The sequence below is a fragment of the Heterodontus francisci genome, chromosome 32, assembly GCF_036365525.1.
Source record: "Heterodontus francisci isolate sHetFra1 chromosome 32, sHetFra1.hap1, whole genome shotgun sequence".
Taxonomy (NCBI): Eukaryota; Metazoa; Chordata; class Chondrichthyes; order Heterodontiformes; family Heterodontidae; genus Heterodontus; species Heterodontus francisci.
Genome location: NC_090402.1, coordinates 14,373,405 through 14,393,177, shown reverse-complemented (window position 1 = coordinate 14,393,177; position 19,773 = coordinate 14,373,405). Strand labels below are relative to the sequence as shown.

Genomic DNA, 19,773 nt, shown 5'->3' with positions numbered 1-19,773 from the left:
TAGATTTGTCAAACATGATTTCTTTCATAAAACCATGTTGACTCTGGCTGAGCATGTTTTGATTTTCTAAGTGCCCGGTTATCACTTCCCTAATAATAGATTCTAGCATTCTCAAGTGGAGGGGTGAAATCAAAAAGGAAATTAGGAAAGCAAAGAGAGGGCATGAAAGAATATTGGCAAGCAAAATCAAGGTGAACCCAAAGATGTTTTATCAATACATTATGATTAAGAGGATAACTAAGGAGAGATAGGGCCCATAAAACACCAAAAAGGTAACCTATGCATAGGAGCGGAAGATGTTGGTGTGATACTTCATGAATACTTTGCATCTGTCATTACAAAAGAGGGGGACGATGCAGATATTGTAGTTAAGGAGGAAGAGTGTGAAGTATTGAATGTGATAAACATAGGGAGAGAGGAAATATTAATGGGATTAGCATTCTTGAAAATTGATAAATCACCAGGGCCGGATGAAATGCACCCTTGGCTGTTAAAATAAGCAAGGGAGGAAATAGCAGAAGGTCTGACCATCATTTTCCAGTTCTCACTGGATACAGGTCTGGTGTTGGAGGATTGGAGAACTGCTAACATTGTAGCTCTGTTTAAAAAGGGAGCGAGGGATAGACTGAATAATTACAGGCCAGTCAGTCGAACCTCAGTAGTGGGCAAATTATTGGAATCTATTCTGAGACACAGGATAAACTGTCACTTAGAAAGGCACAGGTTAATCAGGGATAGTCAGCATGGATTTGTTAAGGGAAGATCTTGTTTGACCAACTTGATCGAATTTTTTGAAGTAGTAACAAGGAAGATAGATGAGGGGAGTGCAGTTCATGTAGTCTACATGGATTTTAGCAAGGCTTTTGATGAGGTCCTACATGGCATACTGGTTAAAAAATAAAATCCCATAGGATCCAGGGAAATGCAGCAAGGTGGATACAAAATTGGCTCAGTGGCAGAAAACAAAGGGTTGGGTTGATGGGTGTTTTTGCCACCGGAAGGCTGTTTCCAGTGCGTTCCGCAGGGTTCAGTACTGGGTTCCCTGCTTTTTGTGGTGTATATTAACGATTCAGACATAAATGTAGAGGGCATGATCAAGAATTTTGTAGATGACACAAAGATTGGCCATGTGGTAGATAGCGAGGAGGATAGCTGTAGGCTGCAGGAAGATATTGATGGTGTGGTCAGATGGGCAGAAAAGTGGCAAATGGAATTCAACCTGGAGAAGGTAATGCATTTGGGGAAGTTAAAGGCAGCAAAGGAATACACAATTAATGGGAAAATACTGAGAAGTCTAGAGGAAGTAAAGGACCTTGGAGTGAATGCCCACAGATCCCTGAAGGTAGCAGGACAGGTTGATAAGGTGATTAAGGCGGCATATGGAATCCTTTCCTTTATTAGCCGAGGTATAGAATGTAAGAGCAGGGAGGTTATGCTGGAACTGTATAACTCATTGGTTAGGCCATAACTTGAGTACTGTGTGCAGTTCTGATCACCTCATTACAGAAGGAGAAGCATCCTCCAGAAAGGCAAGAAGCAAGCCTGTCTTAATTCATAACCCTTCTGTAGATTGGGCAAGGAGCATCATTACAAATGAAGTCTTAATAGCATTTAAATTACAAGTTTGGTGCCAGTGAGAAATAGTTTCGGCCTAGCACCAACAATAAATGTGCTGCGTAAATTGGGTATCAAGAAACAAACCAAGTCCGAAGGGAAGCAGCGTGACATTCCCCCCTCTTGGGAAGCTCGTTCCACTATTCTCCAGAGTCAGACCAGCCCTGACTATGAATACGGGTTGCATTAACTACAGCACAAAGCTAAACTGCTTTGCAGTAATGCTACAGTTGTAATGTAAATATATTCATAAAAAGCACAATCTGTTCCTTCACTCTGAACTTATGCACGAGATAGTTCTTTTCAATCTTGAGCGCTTCTATGGAAAACTAACCAACCAACTCTCTTGGTAACTACACAAGTGTGTCAATATATTTTGCCAGACAAGTAAACCATACCTGTCTGTCAATACCTTCTACATGAAATTCTTGGTCACAGCGGCATTATCAGGAGAGGAAAAAATGTTTTTTTTCTATATTTGTTAATGGGATGTTAGCATCACTGGCAAGGCCAGTCAGTGTTATCTCTAATTGCCCGAGGTGGAAGTGGTGGTCATCCACCGTCTTGAACCGCTGCAGTCCATGTGGTGTAGACACACCCACATGCTGTTAGAGAAGGAGTTCCAGAATTTTGACCCAGCGACAGTGAAGGAACAGTGATATAGTTCTAAGTCAGAATGATGTGTGACTTGGAGGGGAACTTGCAGGTGGTGGTGTTCCCATGCTGCCTTTGTTCTTCCAGGTGGTAGTGGTCATGGGTTTGGAAGGTGCTGTTGAAGAACCCTTGGCTGCCACTGTGAGCAAGTGGTGGAGGGAGTGAATGTTTAAAGTGGTGGATGGGATGTCAATCAAACAGGCAATGTTAAGTACTAGCTTGGTCTCTCTAAAATCTTGTTACAAGTTCGCAATTTCTGAGGATGAAAGCAACCCAAAAACTTTTACCTTCAACGAAGAAATGGTGCAAGGCAGAGGCAGAGAAGGGGAAAGAAAAAGACCATTCTTCCTCCTTGCTTGGCATGACCCAACTACATTTTTTAAATCTAAGCAGTGAACACCACCTTCACTTGGCATGTGTATAGCCTTCGTAGACTTCATCATAACACTAATCTACTGTGCTCACTCAGGACAATGTCCATTGCTATGAATATGTTACGGATCTTTGTTAGTATATTGTTGCTGAATTTTCCAATGCATTGAAATTGCATTTAAATTTTCAATACTTTCCAGGATTTCTATTTTCAAAACATTGGCGCGATTATGCTTAACGTACAAAATAATACAGAACCTAAATAATTACATAGTTACTCATTTTTATGACAAATGACATAAGAACAGGGAGGAGGTCTGCCTGGACAGCATGCAGCGTTTCTGTAATAAAACAGGAAACTGGAGACACTAACACATTGCGAGGAATCAGATATAGTTAGGATTACTGAGACATGGCGACAGAAAGACCAGGCCTGGAAATTAAACATTGTAGGGTATAAATTATTTAGGAAAAATAGAGGGGGAAAAAAGGGGAGGTAGAATAGCAGTACTTATTGGAGATAACAATGGCTGTAGAAAAAAGTTACGCAGCCATCAGCAAGACAGAAATAGAATCCATGCGGATATAAATAAAATATAATAAAAGATCTATCACACTAATAGGGGTAGTCAACAAACCACCCAATAGTAGAAGGGATGTGGAAGATGAAATATGCAAATATATTAGGGAAAGAAGTAAAAAACATAGAATAATCATCATGGGAGATTTCAACTACCCTGAAATTAACTGGCCAGAAGAGGTAGGAAAAGGGGACACGGGAATGGAATTCCTACAATGTATACAGGACTCCTTTGTAACCCAGTATGTAAAAAGCCCAACCAGGGAGGATTTGCTACTGGATCAATTAATAGGGAATATACCAGTGCAGATAGAAATAAAAGGAGGTGAAAATTTAGTCAATTGTGCACATAATAAAATACAGTTTAAGATAATAATTGAGAAGGATATAAAAATGACAAAGACCAGGGTAATAGATTGCAGAAAAGCAGATTTTGAGGAACTGAGAACAAACAGAACTTGGGAAAATAATTTTTTAAATATTCGTTCTTGGGATGTGAGCGCCATTGCAAGGCCAGCATTTACTGACTATCCCTAATTTCCCTTAAGAAGGTGGTGAGCCACCCTCTTGAATCATTGTAGTCCATGTGGTGTAAGTACACCCTGTGCCGTTAGTGCTGTTAGGGATGGAGTTCCAGGATTTTGACCCAGTGACAGTGAAGGAATGACGATAGGGTGCGTGACTTGGAGGGCAGCTTGCAGGTGGTGGTGCTTTCATGCATCTGCTGCCCTTGCCCTTCTAGATGGTAGAGGATGTCAAGGGTTCAGAGGGTGCTGTCGAAGGAGTCTTAGTGAGTTACTGTATCTTTTAGATGGTACACACTGTTGCCAATGCATGCTGGTGGAGGAGGGAGTGAATGTTTAAGGTGGTGGATAGGATGCCAATCAAGTGGGCTGCTTTGTCTTGGATGGGGGTGGAGCTTCTTGAGTGTTGCAGCTGCACTCATCCAGGCAAGTGGAGAATATTCCATCACACTCCCGACCTGTACCTTTGCAGAGTCTGGATTGAGTTACTTGCTGCAGAGCCTCCCGCTTCTGACTTGCTTTTGTGACCACAGTATTTATATGGCTGGTCCAGTTAAGTCTTTGGACAATGTGGGGGATTCAGTGTTGGTAATACCATTGTACGTCAAGTGGAGATGGTTATATTCACTCTTGTTGGAGATGCTCATTGCCTGGCACTTGGCACTAATGTTACTTTCCACTTATCAGGTCTTGCTGCATGTAGGCATGGACTGCTTCAGTATCTAAGGCATTGCAATTGGTGAACATTGTGCAAGCATCAGCAAACATCCCCACTTCTGACCTTATTAGAGGGAAGGTCATTGATAGGACACTACCCTGAGGAACTCCTGCAGCCATGTCCTGGAGCTGAAATGATTGGCTCCAACAACCATCTTCCTTTGTGATAGGTCTGACTCCCTGATTTCCCTCTATTCCCGTTGACCAATTTTGTTAGGGCTCCTTGGTTGCCCACTTGGTCCTGGAGTCATAGAGTCATACAGCACAGAAACAGGCCCTTCGGCCCATCATGTCTGTGCCTGCCATCAAGCACCTAACTATTCTAATCCCATTTTCCAGCATTTGGCCCGTAGCCTTGTATGCTATGGCGTTTCAAGTGCACATCTGAATACTTCCTAAATGTTGTGAGGGTTCCTGCCTCTACCAACTCTTCAGGCAGTGCATTCCAGATTCCAACCACCCTCTGAGTGAAATTTTTTTTCCTCAAATCCCCTCTAAACCTCCTGCCCCTTACCTTAAATGTATGCCCCCTGGTTTTTTGACACCTCCGCTAAGGGAAAAAGTTTCTTCCTATCTAACCTATCTATGCCCTTCATAATTTTGTATACCTCAATCATGTCCGCCCTCAGCCTTCTCTGCTCTAAGGAAAACAACCCTAGCCTTTTCAGTCTCTCCTCATAGCTGAAATGCTCCAGCCCAGGCAACATTCTGGTGAATCTCCTCTACATCCTCTCCAGTGCAATCACATCCTTCCAAAGTGTGGTGCCCAGAACTGTACACAGTACTCCAGCTGTGGTCTAACTAGCGTTTTATACAGCTATGCATCTTATGCAGTCTTGATGTCAAAGGCATTTTTAAAAAATTGATGTTTGTGAAGTGCACGGAAAAAGTGATTTAAATTCCTCTTTGATGATTGCTGCATTATTTATTAATCCAGCGCAGTTAAAGTAGAAACAGTGATACTGACAGAAATAAAAGAAAAATACTGCAAATGATGGAGATCTGAAATAAAAGCAGAAAGTGCTGGAAATACTCAGCAGGTCAGGCAGCGTCTGTGAAGCGAGAAGCAGAGTTAACATTTCAGTTCTGTGACGACGCAGTGGCTAGCACCGCAGCCTCACAGCTCCAGCGACCCGGGTTCGGTTCTGGGTACTGCCTGTGCGGAGTTTGCAAGTTCTCCCTGCGACCGCTTGGGTTTCCGCCAGGTGCTCCGGTTTCCTCCCACAGCCAAAGACTTGCAGGTTGCTTGGTAAATTGGCCACTGTAAATTGCCCCTAGTGTAGATAGGTGGTAGGACAAATTGAGGAAAGGTGGGGATGAGGTAGGTATAATGGGGGTTGTTGGTCGGCATAGACTTGGTGGGCCGAAGGGCCTGTTTCAATGCTGTATCTCTCTATGACTCTAACCTCACCTCTGCAATTAAGCTCTTTTGTCCACGTTTGGACCAATGCTGTAATGAGGTCTGGAGCTGAGCGGCCCTGGCGGAACCCAAACTGAGCTTCAGTGAGCAGGTTGTTGCTAACTAAGTGCCACTTGATAGCACTTGTCGATGACACCCATCATTTTGCTGATGATGCAGACTGATGGAGCGGTAATTGGCTGGATTGAATTTATCCTACTTATGTGGACAGGACATACCTGGGCAATTTTCCACATTGTCGATTTGATCCCAGTGTCATAGCCAAGCTGTTCCAGTATAGCTAAGGGTGCGGCTAGTTTAGGAGCACATGTCTTCAGTACTACAGCCACCATGTTGTCAGTGCCCACAAATTTGCTGTATCCAGTGTCTTCAGTTGTTTCTTGATATCACGTGAAGTGTATCGAATTGTCTGAGGCCTGGCATCTATGAGACCTCAGGAAGAGGCCGAGATGGATCGTCCACGCGGCACTTCTGGCTGAAGATGGTTGCAAATGCGTCAGCCTTGCCTGATGCAATGACGTGCTGGGCTTTTCCCATCATTGAGACTGGGGATGTTTTTGAAGGCTCCTCCTCCAGTTATTTGTTTAATTTTCCACCACCATTCATGACTGGATATGGCAGGACTGCAGAACTTTGATCTGATCTGTTGGTTGTAGGATCACTTTGCTCTGTCTATAGCAGGCTGTTTCTGCTTTTTAGCATGCTTTCAGTCCTGTGTTGTGGCTTCACCAGGCTGGCATGTCATTTTCAAATATGCCTGGTGCTGCTCCTGGCATGGTCTCATACATTCCTTATTCAACTCGGTTCGCCCCCTGGCTTGATGGTAATGGTGAGGGATATGCCAGGCTTGAGGTTACAGATTGTCATTGAATGCAATTCTGCTGCTGCTGATGACCCACAGCGCCTCATGGATGCCCAGTTTTGAGCTGCTAGATCTGTTTTGAGTTTATCCCATTTAGCATGGTGGAAGTGCCACAAAACATGATGGAGGGTGTCCTCAGTGTGAAGATGGGACTTTGTCTCCACAAGGACTGTGCGGTGTTCACTCCTACCAATACTGTCATGGACAGATGCATCTGCAACAGGTAGATTGGTGGGGTTGAGGTAAAGTAGGTTTTTCCCTCGTTGGTTCTCTTACCAACTGCAGGCCCAGTCTGGCATATATGTCCTTCAGGACTCAGCTAGCTCAGTCAATCGTGGTGCTACCAAGCTACTCTTGGTGATGGACATGGACATCGCCCACTCATAGTACATTCTATGCCCTTGCTACCCTCAGTGCTTCTTCCAAGTGGTGGGTAACATGGAGGAATACTAATTCATCAGCTGAGCGAGAGCAGTAGGTGGTAATCAGCAGGAGTTTTCATTGCTCGTGTTTGACCTGATGCCATGAAACTTTATGGGGTCTGCGGTCAATGTTGAGGACTCCCAGGGCCACTCCCTCCTGACTGTACACCACTGGTGGGTGTTCCCTGCAAGAGGGACAAGACATACCCAGTGATGAAGATGGAGAGTCTGGGACTTTGGTTGTAAGGTATGATTTGGTGACTATGATTATGTCAGGCTGTTGCTTGGTTAGTCTGTGGGACAGCTCTCCCAATTTTGCCGCATCTAGAATACTGTGTGCAGTTTTGGTCTCCATATTTAAGGAATAATACACTTGCATTGGAGGCAGTACGGCAAAGGTTCACTAGATTGGTCCCTGGGATGAGAGGGTTGTCCTATGATGAGAGGCTGAGTAAATTGGGTTTATATTCTTTACAGTTTAGAAGAATAGGTGATCTCATTGAAACTTATAAGATTCTGAAGGGGCTTGACAGGGCAGATACTGAGAAGTTGTTACCTCTGTCTGGGGAATATAAAATGGGGAAGGCACAGTCTTAAGATAAGGGGACCAATCATTTAGGAATGTGATGAGGGGAAATGTCTTCATTCAAGGGGTTGTGAATCGCTGGAATAGACAGATTTTTGATCTCTTGGAATCAAGGGATTTGGGGAATGGACGGGAAAGTGGAGTTGAAGCTGATTTTCAGACATAATCACACTGAATTGCGGAGCAGGCTCGACGGGTTGCATGGTCTACTCATGCTCCTATTTCTTTGTTCTTAAGACCCCAAATGTTAGTGAGGAGGACTTTTCAGGTTCGACTGGGCAGGGTGTGTCTTTGTCGTTTCCAGGGCCTAGGTCTTTGCTGGGTGGTTGGTCCGGTTTTATTCTTATTCAACTTTTCTGCAGTGGTTTAATACAACTGAGTGGTTTGTTAGGCCAGTTCAGAGAGAAATTAAGAGTCAACCACATTGCTTTGAGTCTGGAGTCACATGTAGGCTTGACTGGGTACGTACAGCAGACTTCCTCCCCTGGTGGACATTAATGGACAACAGTACTGGCAAACAATGATGTCGAACAGCAATGGCAAACATCTAAAACAGAGCCCTGTTGGTAAAATTATCCCCATCAACTTTGCTGATCCTTGCCAACTGTACATTTACAACACTGTAGGAGATAAGCTAGTGCACACACGCAAGCAGGAGTCACTTTTTTTTTTATTCGTTCATGGATGTGGTCATTGCTGGCTAGGCCAGCATTTATTGCCCATCCCTAATTGCCCTAGAGAAGGTGGGAAGCTGCCTTCTTGAACCGCTGCAATTCATGTGGTGTAGGTACACTCACAGAGCTGTTAGGACGGGAGTTCCAGGATTTTGACCCAGCGACAGTGAAGGAACGGCAATATAGTTCCAAGTCAGAATGGTGTGTTGCATGGAGGGGAACTTGGAGGTGGTGGTGTTCCCATGCATCTGCTGTCCTTGTCCTTCTAGGTGATAGAGGCTGCAGGTTTGGAAGGTGCTGTCGAAGGAGCTTTAGTGAATTGATGTGATGTTGCACACAGAGCTAAGACAAAAATCTGATTTTTAGCGTAGGGCAGGGGAATAATTACACCATGGTATGCCAATGTAATTCAACCTTATTTTCAGCCATATATTCTCTCATCATTTTTATTTAAGGAGTCCACTTTTTATTATTTGCAGTTAAATAATGAAACTGAGGGCAATTTTGGAGGAATAAAAGAACAGTTGGTTGGAGGATAGGAGTTTTTCTACAATACAGGCTGATGTGCAGGAAGAGGCTGTGGCATTGCCACTGGCAGGAGGGTGTATTACAATAATGACAAATTTACAGAGGCAGCTCCATTATATATTTTGGACATGGTAACACAGCATGCTTAGAGATATGAAATGTTTATTCTCTAGTTAAAAATACATAAAGGAACAGTGATGGCACAGCTATGCAGAGGCCAGGCAAATAGATTCCAGATATAGAGGGTGGTAGAAAATCGGAGCACTGTTGGATATAGGCTAATCTTGTCAATCTCATGCAGCATAAAGCACATGGAAGGAACTGCCTCAGCTGGTCACCCACCCGCCTTCTGATCCAGCGGAGACTATCAGAATCAACACATGTGCATCTCCACATCCTGACACCACAAACCCTACACAATATATAGCATGATTTATAAAATTTTCAGTTATCTATTTTTGCCCAGAACGTAAATGATAAAATCTTTAGTTGCCAACTTAATGAAGCTACTATATTCTGGCTTACCTGCATGTTAAACACCAATGGTTGCAGGCTATTAATAGAGCTAAATGATCCCACAGGCAATGAATCAGATCAAAACTCTGTAACCCCAACACATCCAGCTGAGAATGATGGACACCAAGACAACCAACAGAATTCATGACATACCCATTCTCAACCATGGTAGAACTCTGCACATGAGTGCAAGGAACAAGGCTGAAGTACTTACAAGTGCCTTCAGCTAAAAGTGTCAACTGAATGATGCTAGTCTACCTCAGGTCTCTAACATCAGGGCCAGTGTGCAGCCAATTTGGTTCACTTAACATGACATTAAGAAGCGGGTGAGTGCACTGGTCATAGCAAAACCTATAGATCCTGACAACATCCCAGTTGCAGTGCTAAAAACATGGCAGCAGAGCTAGCTGCTCTCCTCACCAAGTTGTTCCAGTGCAGCTGGCACTTGCATCTTTCTAACAATGTAGATGATTTCCTCACAATATGGCCTCCTCTACATTGGGAAGACCAAACACAGATTGGGTGATAGCTTTGCTCAACACCTCCATTCCATCTGAAGGCATGACCCTGAGTTTCCAGTCACATGACAATTTAATTCTCTGCTCCACTCCCACTCTGTCCTCAGCTTCCTGCACTGTTCCAATGAAGCTCAACAGAAGATCGAGGAATAGAACTTCATCTTTTGATTAGGCACTTTCCAGGCTTCCAGACTCAACATTAAGTGCAACGATTTCAGATCATAACCACTGCTTCCATTTTTTCTGACAAAAGGTGCTGGTTCTGATTCTGCTCTTACCATTTACGTTTCCTCTAGACCTATCTTCTGCTTCTTTAAAGTTTATATTTCAGATTTCAGCCTTTTGTTCCATTTAAGTCTTAATGTGTTGACCAATTTTTGGATTTGATTATTTACTACTCAGATTTTACATTAAGATTTAAGAAATCAGTTACAGTGTACAATACTTTTCTATAGAGTTTACTAAATGTAGTTGTCTCCTGCCACGACAGATCCCTATATGATAAAAGGCATGACATATGCATTCCTTATTTCCTGTGCAAGAAACCACAACAGTGGGTGTTGCTTGCTGAATTTCTAACACAATGTACTATAAAATTTCAATGACCTGAAATTACATCAGAAGTATATTTCGACATGGTGTGATTCATACATGTATTAGTATTGGACAGTTGTTGTTCCTCATTTCATTTTGAGCATGTCCTGAAAGGAGGATATTCTGCATTCAGATTTTATGGTCCCATTTATTTATAAAGATCCAAGTCAAAAAGCCATAACTCTTTGGCAGCAGTCACTTGGTCAACTGGCAGGATAGACAACATTAGATTTAGAGAAAACTAAATTCCGCAGTCACGTCATCTAATAGAAATTGATATCAAAGTTTTACTCAAATTCATTTAATTATTGAAGGTTCAGATTTTTGTGGCTGACTTTAAAAAGCAAGAATTGTAAACTGCTTTTATTGTATGAATGATTAGCCAATATGCATTTACCAATCCTTTCTTGGCTTTCTCTTGCCCCTTGATTTTGGGAATAGAAATAAATAACAAGATAGCACAGAACTGAAGAATGCCATGTTGTCCAACGAAGCCAATTAATTTTATCCTAGGCAAGGGCACACTCATTTCATCCCGAGCCAAAGATTTGTAAATTTCACCCTGACCCACAATGATAACATGAAAGTCCAACATATCCTCACACTTTACGTACTTAACCATGCCCAGTTGCTTCCTATATAACATTTCCATGTCTCCAGCAGAAAAAGAACCATTGTATTCCCTGGAGCATTTGGCCATTTACACAAACCCCCAAGATCTTCAATCCCAAATATCAATCCTGCTCTAGTTATTTTTGCTGTGGTCTTATTTCACATACCAACTAGTGTGTTGAAAACAAATTCTTCCTATCTCTGCTTTCTTGTGGCTTTTAAATGTTGTACTTGTGCTTTCTATTTCTGCACTTACATTCACATTATCTATCCTATTTTAAATCAGCCAGACTCGCACTTCTGACTACTGTCCCATAACCACCACCCTCCCCATTTGAAAATGTACACATGTATGTGCAGGGCAGGATCAGGCTCAGCCCTTCATATTATATGCAAGTTCATGTGTAAAGACATCCCTTTGTTGAGGGAGGAAAGCTGAGCTGAGTGAAGTACTTTTGGTTAGGCCACTCCCTGGAGTGCTCCTTACTGTGCAACTCTATCCTTGGCTATCTGCTGCCATCCTTTGCTCTTTCTCCTCTCCTCTACTGTTTAAGCTTCCTGGTTCTAATAATGGGTGCATTTTAGCTCTAACTAATTTTAAAGTAACTTTTATTAGTTTACAGCACTTCCACCACTGCTGGCCTTTCAGCTTCAGCTGCAGTCTGGCCAGAGATTCACTCTCTTGGGCTTAAGTACTCTTCTCCATCACTTCTGGATTTTATGGTGACTCCAACTTCACTGCCCCACAACCAATTCTGCATACCTTCTGGATCTTCTTTCTCATGGAAATACTTCTATCAGTGCACCATCCAACTTTCTCCCCTTCAAACAGCTCCTGGACTTCACTCTCCTCTGTCCCAACCTGGACAACAGTTCGCTACTGCATGATGCTGACTTCACCCTACCTGTGTCAACTTTACCCCACCAACAGAGCTCTGACTTTGTCCCTGGACTCCCTCCTTTTGTCTTCTCATTATTCCCTGCTTAGCACCAGAATATATATATATATCCTAACAATTGCTACATAACCAGGCCTACATAGCTTGAGTTTTCCCTCAGTCCATTCGCGTGTGCATTTTGGCTGCAGCTCTGGGCCCAAGCCCATCACTACTATTTCCAATTTTTCCCTTTTTTAAAAACTTTTTTCTTTACCCCTCTTTCCAGTTGTCAAGCCTCCTTTCACTTCGCTCCTCTTCGGTACTCTGCCCTCCCAAATCCCTACCCTAACCCATCAGCACTCCTTGAACTTCCTACTCTCCTGCTTCCATCCCAGGTTTGACTCTCTCAGATAAGCCTACAGCTTCCCTCCGTCCGTCTCTTGCCATGCTCTGAAGGATCCATTCAGGCACTTGCCACTGCCTCCTTACAAGCAGCAACTATAACTGCTCCATCCTACTCTTTCAGCGACCTTCCCACCCAGCTCACCCACTGGGAGCCAATCTTGCCAATTTCCTTCCCATCCAACTCACCCCTCCCAGCGCTGACCGGGTGGACTCAGCTATCCCTGTTCACTGACTAACGAGAATAAACAGTTGTTCCCTGTATCAAAATTCTTAATAATGTTAAAAACCTCCAATAAATCTCCGCTTAGCTTTTCTTACCTTGCCCCACACCAACATTTGCTTTCAAAGTCAAATATCTTTGTTTTTGTCCCTCCAAAACATTTCTGCACACCGGAAATCATAATAGCTCGAAACCATTTGGCAAGGTACAGCGCTGGATTTCATTTTCTATGAATTTGCACCTCCAAGTAAAGGCCTGCTACCGACCTGAACCCGACGACATGTGTTGTGTTCGGGTCAGGTCGGGTTGCACTTCCGGGCTCGGGTTGGGCCGGGTCGGACACGCTCCATCACAGCTAAGCGGCTCCACTGTTAATTTAATTTTTGGACTAATTATTTTAAGCTTGTGCCCATCCACAATAGTGAAAAACGGAATAAAAACAAGAAATGCTGGAACCACTCAGCAGGTCTGGCAGCATCTGTGAAAAGAGAAGCAGAGTTAACATTTCGGGTCAGTGACCCTTCTTCGGAACTGACAAATATTAGAAAAGTCACAGGTTATAAGCAAGTGAGGTGGGGGTGGGGCAAGAGATAACAAAGGAGGTCTAGATTGGACCAGGCCACATAGCTGACCAAAAGGTCACGGAGCACAGGCAAACAATATGTTAATGGTGTGTTGAAAGACAAAGCATTAGTACAGATTAGGTGTTAATATACTGAATATTGAACAGCAGCAAGTGCAAACCTGAAAAAAACAGTGGGTAAGCAAACTGAACAGACTAAGATGAAATGAAATAAATGCAAAAAAAAAAATTTGTAAAAAAGAATGTAAAAAAAAAGGAAGAAAAAATGACTAAAAATGAAAGTAAAATGGGGGGCTGTCATGCTCCGAAATTATTGAACTCAATGTTCAGTCCGGCAGGCTGTAGTGTGCCTAATCGGTAAATGAGATGCTGTTCCTCGAGCTTGCGTTGATGCTCACTGGAACACTGCAGCAATCCCAGGACAGAGATGTGAGCATGAGAGCAAGGGGGAGTGTTGAAATGGCAAGCAACCGGAAGCTCAGGGTCCTGCTTGCGGACTGAGTGGAGATGTTCCGCAAAGCGGTCACCCAGTCTGCGCTTGGTCGTGGTACCGACTTCTCTGTCTCCATCTCTGGGGATAGGTTGTCTACTAATATCAATTATAAGCCCACCGACTCCCACAGCTACCTCGACTACACTTCTTCACACCCTACCTCCTGTAAGGACTCTATTCCATTCTCCCAGTTTCTCCGTCTCCGACGCATCTGCTCATGATGCTACCTTCCATGACGGTGCTTCTGATATGACCTCCTTTTTCCTCAACCGAGGATTTCCCCCCACTGTGGTTGACAGGGCCCTCAACCGTGTCCGGCCAATTCCCCGCACCTCTACCCTCACCCCTCCCTCCCAGAACCGTGACAGGGTTTCCCTTGTCCTCACTTTTCACCCCATCAGCCTCCATATCCAAAGGATCATCCTCCGCCATCTCCAGCGTGATACCACTACCAGTCGCATCTTCCCCTCCCTTCCCCTGTCAGCATTCCGAAGGGATCGTTCCCTCCGCGACACCCTGGTCCACTCCTCCATTACCCCCACCACCTCGTCCCCGTCCCATGGCACCTTCCCCTGCAATCGCAGGAGGTGTAATACCTGCCCATTTACCTCCTCTCTCCTCACTATCCCAGGCCCCAAACACTCCTTTCAGGTGAAGCAGCGATTTACTTGTACTTCTTTCAATGTAGTATACTGTATTCGCTGCTCACAGTGTGGTCTCCTCGACATTGGGGAGACCAAGCGCAGACTGGGTGACCGCTTTGCGGAACATCTCCGCTCAGTCCGCAAGCAGGGCCCTGAGCTTCCGGTTGCTTGCCATTTCAACACTCCCCCCTGCTCTCATGCTCACATCTCTGTCCTGGGATTGCTGCAGTGTTCCAGTGAACATCAACGCAAGCTCGAGGAACAGCATCTCATTTACCGATTAGGCACACTACAGCCTGCCGGACTGAACATTGAGTTCAATAATTTCAGAGCATGACAGCCCCCCATTTTACTTTCATTTTTAGTCATTTTTTCTTCCTTTTTTTAACATTCTTTTTTACATTTTTTACAATTTTTTTTTTTGCATTTATTTCATTTCATCTTAATCTGTTCAGTTTGCTTACCCACTGTTTTTTTCAGGTTTGCACTTGCTGCTGTTCAATATTCAGTATATTAACACCTAATCTGTACTAATGCTTTGTCTTTCAACACACCATTAACATATTGTTTGCCTTTGCTCCGTGACCTTTTGGTCAGCTATGTGGCCTGGTCCAATCTAGACCTCCTTTGTTATCTCTTGCCCCACCCCCACCTCACTTGCTTTTAACCTGTGACTTTTCTAATATTTGTCAGTTCCGAAGAAGGGTCACTGACCCGAAACGTTAACTCTGCTTCTCTTTTCACAGATGCTGCCAGACCTGCTGAGTGGTTCCAGCATTTCTTGTTTTTATTTCAGATTTCCAGCATCCGCAGTATTTTGCTTTTATTTTAGTGAAAAACGGAAGGTAAGTTAACTGATGGTCGGGCCGGGTCGGGCACGGGAAAAAAATAGAAGGACTTGGGCTGGGTCAGATGGGGTTCTGTCGAGCTCGGGTCGGGTTTTTTTTTGGTAGACCCGAGCAAGCCTTTACCTCCAAGTACAACTACCTTTGTTTCTGCTAAATAAGTCCGTTTCTTATTTACTAAAGGAGCTTCTCCACCATCCTGTGCTTCCCAATCATAGACTGGTCTTCAGTGAAGCACTGTTCCACTAGTCCATCAGGCCTATTACTCCTTTGAGGAATTTCAATAGATTTGTCAGGAATAACCTCCCATCCATAGAACGCTGTCAACTCCCTCATTATTCCACATGTTTCTAGATGCTTCATTCTCCCTTCCTTCAAGATGACGCCACTGTTTTAGCTACCACAGATATTGGGCTAATTGGCCCATGGTAATCTTTACAGCCCTGATTCCAAATTGGCTAGTCCTTTTCCAATCCTTAGCTAGCAGTGTGTTTCCAATGATTCAAAAGAAAAATGAAATCATACAGGGAGACTTTTCAGTCAAGAATCCAGAACATTTCATATTAACATCTAAATAAAGCTGCTAATAAATGTAAACCACTGACACACAAGTGTTCAAACTGCTTTTCAGTTTGTTTGTTACCAGAGATCTCTAATTTTTTTTTTTAAGGTAAAGCCTGTGTAGTTGGCAGTACATCTGTTTACCCTGTTGCTACCAGTTTCAGATAAATTAAGTTATTATTGGTTTGGTAATTAACCTACCCAAGTCACCATTACCCTTTCATAGCAGTCTGCCTGGATCTTCACATCTTTAATCCTGTAATTAATTAAGTTCCAACAGCATCTGGAAAATGTATTTTCTCTCGACATCTTACAACTATTTAACATACAAACTGTGAATTTATAGAGGACATTCCTTCATTCAAAGTCATATTGCCTAATAGAAATTGCTGACTAGCCACAGGTGTGGCTACAGCAATACTATTTTAACCACATGCATTAATTTTAGCACAAAACACCTTACATGCACTCACACAGGATAGGTAAATGTTCTTCCCTTGTTTATATTTACTTAACATCTACCACCATTCAGTAACGAAGGAACTAAAGCAATCAATGATTTAAAAACACATGTTCTCATTTTACAAACAAACACCATAAAAGGGTTAAAGTACACATGCATACAGCATGTGGATACAAGTATTCAGATCACATCCCCAGTGACTGTGTACACACTCATCTTATATTTACTAACCAGAAATGCAATTGACTACATTACTTTTCACAGTACTCACCTCAGCTGCTTTGCATAGCTGATCTCAATTTCTGTTCGGTCCTTAACAAACTTGTTGTATCTCTCTACAAATTCAATTCCCCATTGTGTGTGTTTTTCCAAGTTGTCAAACTGATCCTGTTGGACAGAGAAAAGTTACAATAATTTTTTTTTCCTTTGCCAAGTTTCAAGCCTATTTTCAAATTGTGATATATTTTCACTCACCCAAGATCACATTTCCCAGACCAGATACACTTATCCTTGGCATCACATGGTTTTACCCAGTTTTCATGTGGGAAATAAATTTTAATATATTTCAGAATTGCAATCTAGCAAGTCTTATTTCTCAAGTATTTATATAGTTTACAGAATGTGAAAAATTCATTTTCCAATTTGCTTGGGAATGTAAATGAGCTCGTGATAGCATATTGCATTCCTATACAGTACGGAATATGGAATGCTGCACACTGCACTGGAGAACTATGCACGCATTCCTAGATTAAGTGCTTTGGGCTACAACTCAAAATCTTGACTTCCAGTTGGTAACAAATTTCCTTCTTTATTTTAAAGCACACTGCAATTGAGCCAAGTGGTCAACAATGAGCTAAGTAAATGAGTGAGCTGGAGCAACTGTTTACAAACAAGTATTTTTGATTTAAAACTAAAAGGGTGCAAGTTTTCCCTTTAAAAAAAAACACAATTTCTATACATGTTTATTCATCTTGAAGATCACAAAATAAGCCCTGTATTATGTTTATGGAAATCAGAACTCAATAGGCAAACACGAGTGAGGATTGATGTAATTTATTTCAGCTCAATGCACACATCAAGCACTGCATCAAGCACATGTGCAAACACCTTCCCAGAAACATTAGAAGAATGGGCAGCTTGAGTCATTGAACAGATGCAGAGAGGAACAAAAGAGATGCAGTAACTGCTCGACACTGAAATGATTCTTGATAGGAATCCTGTTGAAAAGGTAAACATACTTGGGAATTTGACTAATGTGTAAGTAGATTTTTCACTAGATTTCATATCTGATGTTCAATTGCCATTATAAAATAAGATTCTACATTTCTTCAGGACTTGATAAATAATGCCACTGTATGTTTTAGTTCATTTTAGCATCTTTAATTGAATAACTCCAGCAGCACACAATGCTGTCTTAAAGAAGCCTGACCAGATGCATCACAAGTTTATCAGAGGCATTGTAGCGAATATCTTCCCTTTACATTTTTTTCAAGCAAGTAACTAACTAACAATATACTGTTACGAGCAGGTGAAAAAGGTGTCTAAGAGTCCCGTTCAGCCTTTCACCTGGTCTTACTGTAACAAGGTTTAATTTTAAACACACTGTTTTGAGCTCCCCCTTGGTGAATCCTTGTTCACCACTTTCCAATTATCAGGCAAAGAAATGAGCACGAACAGGCTTGATTAGGTTTAAAGAAGAAAAGTGAAATTTATTAAACTTAAACTACAAACTCTAATTCGGTTAATGCCTACGGGTACACGCCGTGCCCCACGCAAGCATGCATATGTGATACACACATGCAAATACAGACAGAAAAGAGAAGAAAAGATAAAGTGGAACAGTTTGAGGCAATCTCTGAGAAGGGTTTTTTTGTTACTTGCTTCGAGCTCGCTGTAGAGTCCTTTTGTAGGTTGATCTTGCTTTTCATTGGGGCCCAGTATTCTTCTTAAACCTTGTTCACTGTAGGAGACTTTTCTCTCTTGGGGTTTATGTGTCTTCAATGGGTCTTGGAGTTCCGTGAGAAAGGCGTGGAAGTAGACAGGAGAGGCTCCGGTGAGCCAGCCACGAGAGGTCTTTTCAATCCAGGAGCAAACAGCTTTCTGCCAGTTCAAAATTCTGTGGCAAGTTCAAATTTTAAAAAAACTCAGGTGGCCCAGCAGGTTAATCATGTGACTATCTGGTGTGACCACGTCCGTTTGTGTATTCGGCCATCTTAGCAGTTAACCTGAAATGCAAGCTCCTCCAGCCTCAATGTCTGGTATTCAAAAGTCCATTGTGGATTAAATTGGAGCAGGGAATAGCCCCTTTGTCCTTTCCAAGTACTGTCTGTTAATATGAAAAAATGTCTCTCCAGCCAAGGATCCATTGTGGGTTTTTTTAACCAGTTCTTCCTTCACTCCAGTAACAGTTTAAAATTAATGTTCATGTGGTGAAATTAATATTCCTCATTCTTGGCAGGTGGGGGCCTGCATGACAGTTAATAGTTCCACTATTAAAACTGTATTTAGTTTTTTTTTTACAGGCAATCTAGCAATATACTCATAGCGCTCATTTTAAAACTGTGTTCAAAATGCTCAAGTTAATCCTTCAGTTTCATGAAAATAATTTTGTACAACTCATCATATAAGCTGAAGCTTAGAACCTATTGGTAAATTCAAGGGAAAGCAGGATAACATTTTAGAGGTAAATTATTTTAAGAGTAGAGAGAAGTACAATATGTTTTTTGAACCAGCATTTTATACTGAGATCAACCAGCTGGGCCCCAACAGACTTTTCCACTATTCGTAGGTCCAATGTACTATTTGACCAGAATGTCACATTCCAGAACAATTAACCATGAAGAAAAATAATGAACTGTGGACACACCATATAATATCTGAAATAAAGGGAATGATTCTATTTTACAATAGGCTGCATTCAACAAGATTTTATTCCAACCTTATTTTCCAATAATATCACCATATCAATTTCAATTTTATTTACAATAGCATGCTGAAGGAAATCATGCACTGGACTGTCTCAACAACCTACAGGACATCTCAAAAATCTGCCATTTTATCTTACTAAGATTGAGATTATAATTGTGACATAAAACAATTTTATTAAATAGATAAACCCAACATCCACTGTATAAATATTGCATCCAATGACTGCCCTCCATGTGTGAATTATATTGCTGGCCAGTAGTTAATGATTCATAACTTATTGACTGATATATATGTTCTTACAAACATATTTGGCTAGATATTGTCATAAAAATATCAAAATGCAAACACTGAGTGAAATTTCTGATTCAACAACTTTGGTGAGGCCATACCTGGAATATTGTGTGCAGTTTTGGTCTCCTTATCTGAGGAAGGATGTTCTTGCTATAGAGGGAGTGCAGCGAAGGTTTACCAGACTGATTCTTGGGATGGCGGGACGGACATATGAGGAGAGATTGAGTCGGTTAGGATTATATTCGCTGGAGTTCAGAAGAGCGAGGGGG

General features: G+C 42.3%; 1 protein-coding gene across 8 annotated transcripts in view; it reads right to left on the bottom strand.

Moving 5' to 3' along the window:
• The window catches only part of fnbp1b (formin binding protein 1b), a 308,796-nt gene that overhangs the window by 185,621 nt on the left and 103,402 nt on the right, over positions 1 to 19,773 (bottom strand). For all 8 annotated transcript variants that reach the window (XM_068012288.1, XM_068012286.1, XM_068012284.1 and 5 more), the window contains exon 2: positions 16,557 to 16,672. In XM_068012288.1, the coding sequence (XP_067868389.1) occupies positions 16,557 to 16,672 (116 nt within the window). The remainder of the gene's footprint in view (positions 1 to 16,556; positions 16,673 to 19,773) is intronic.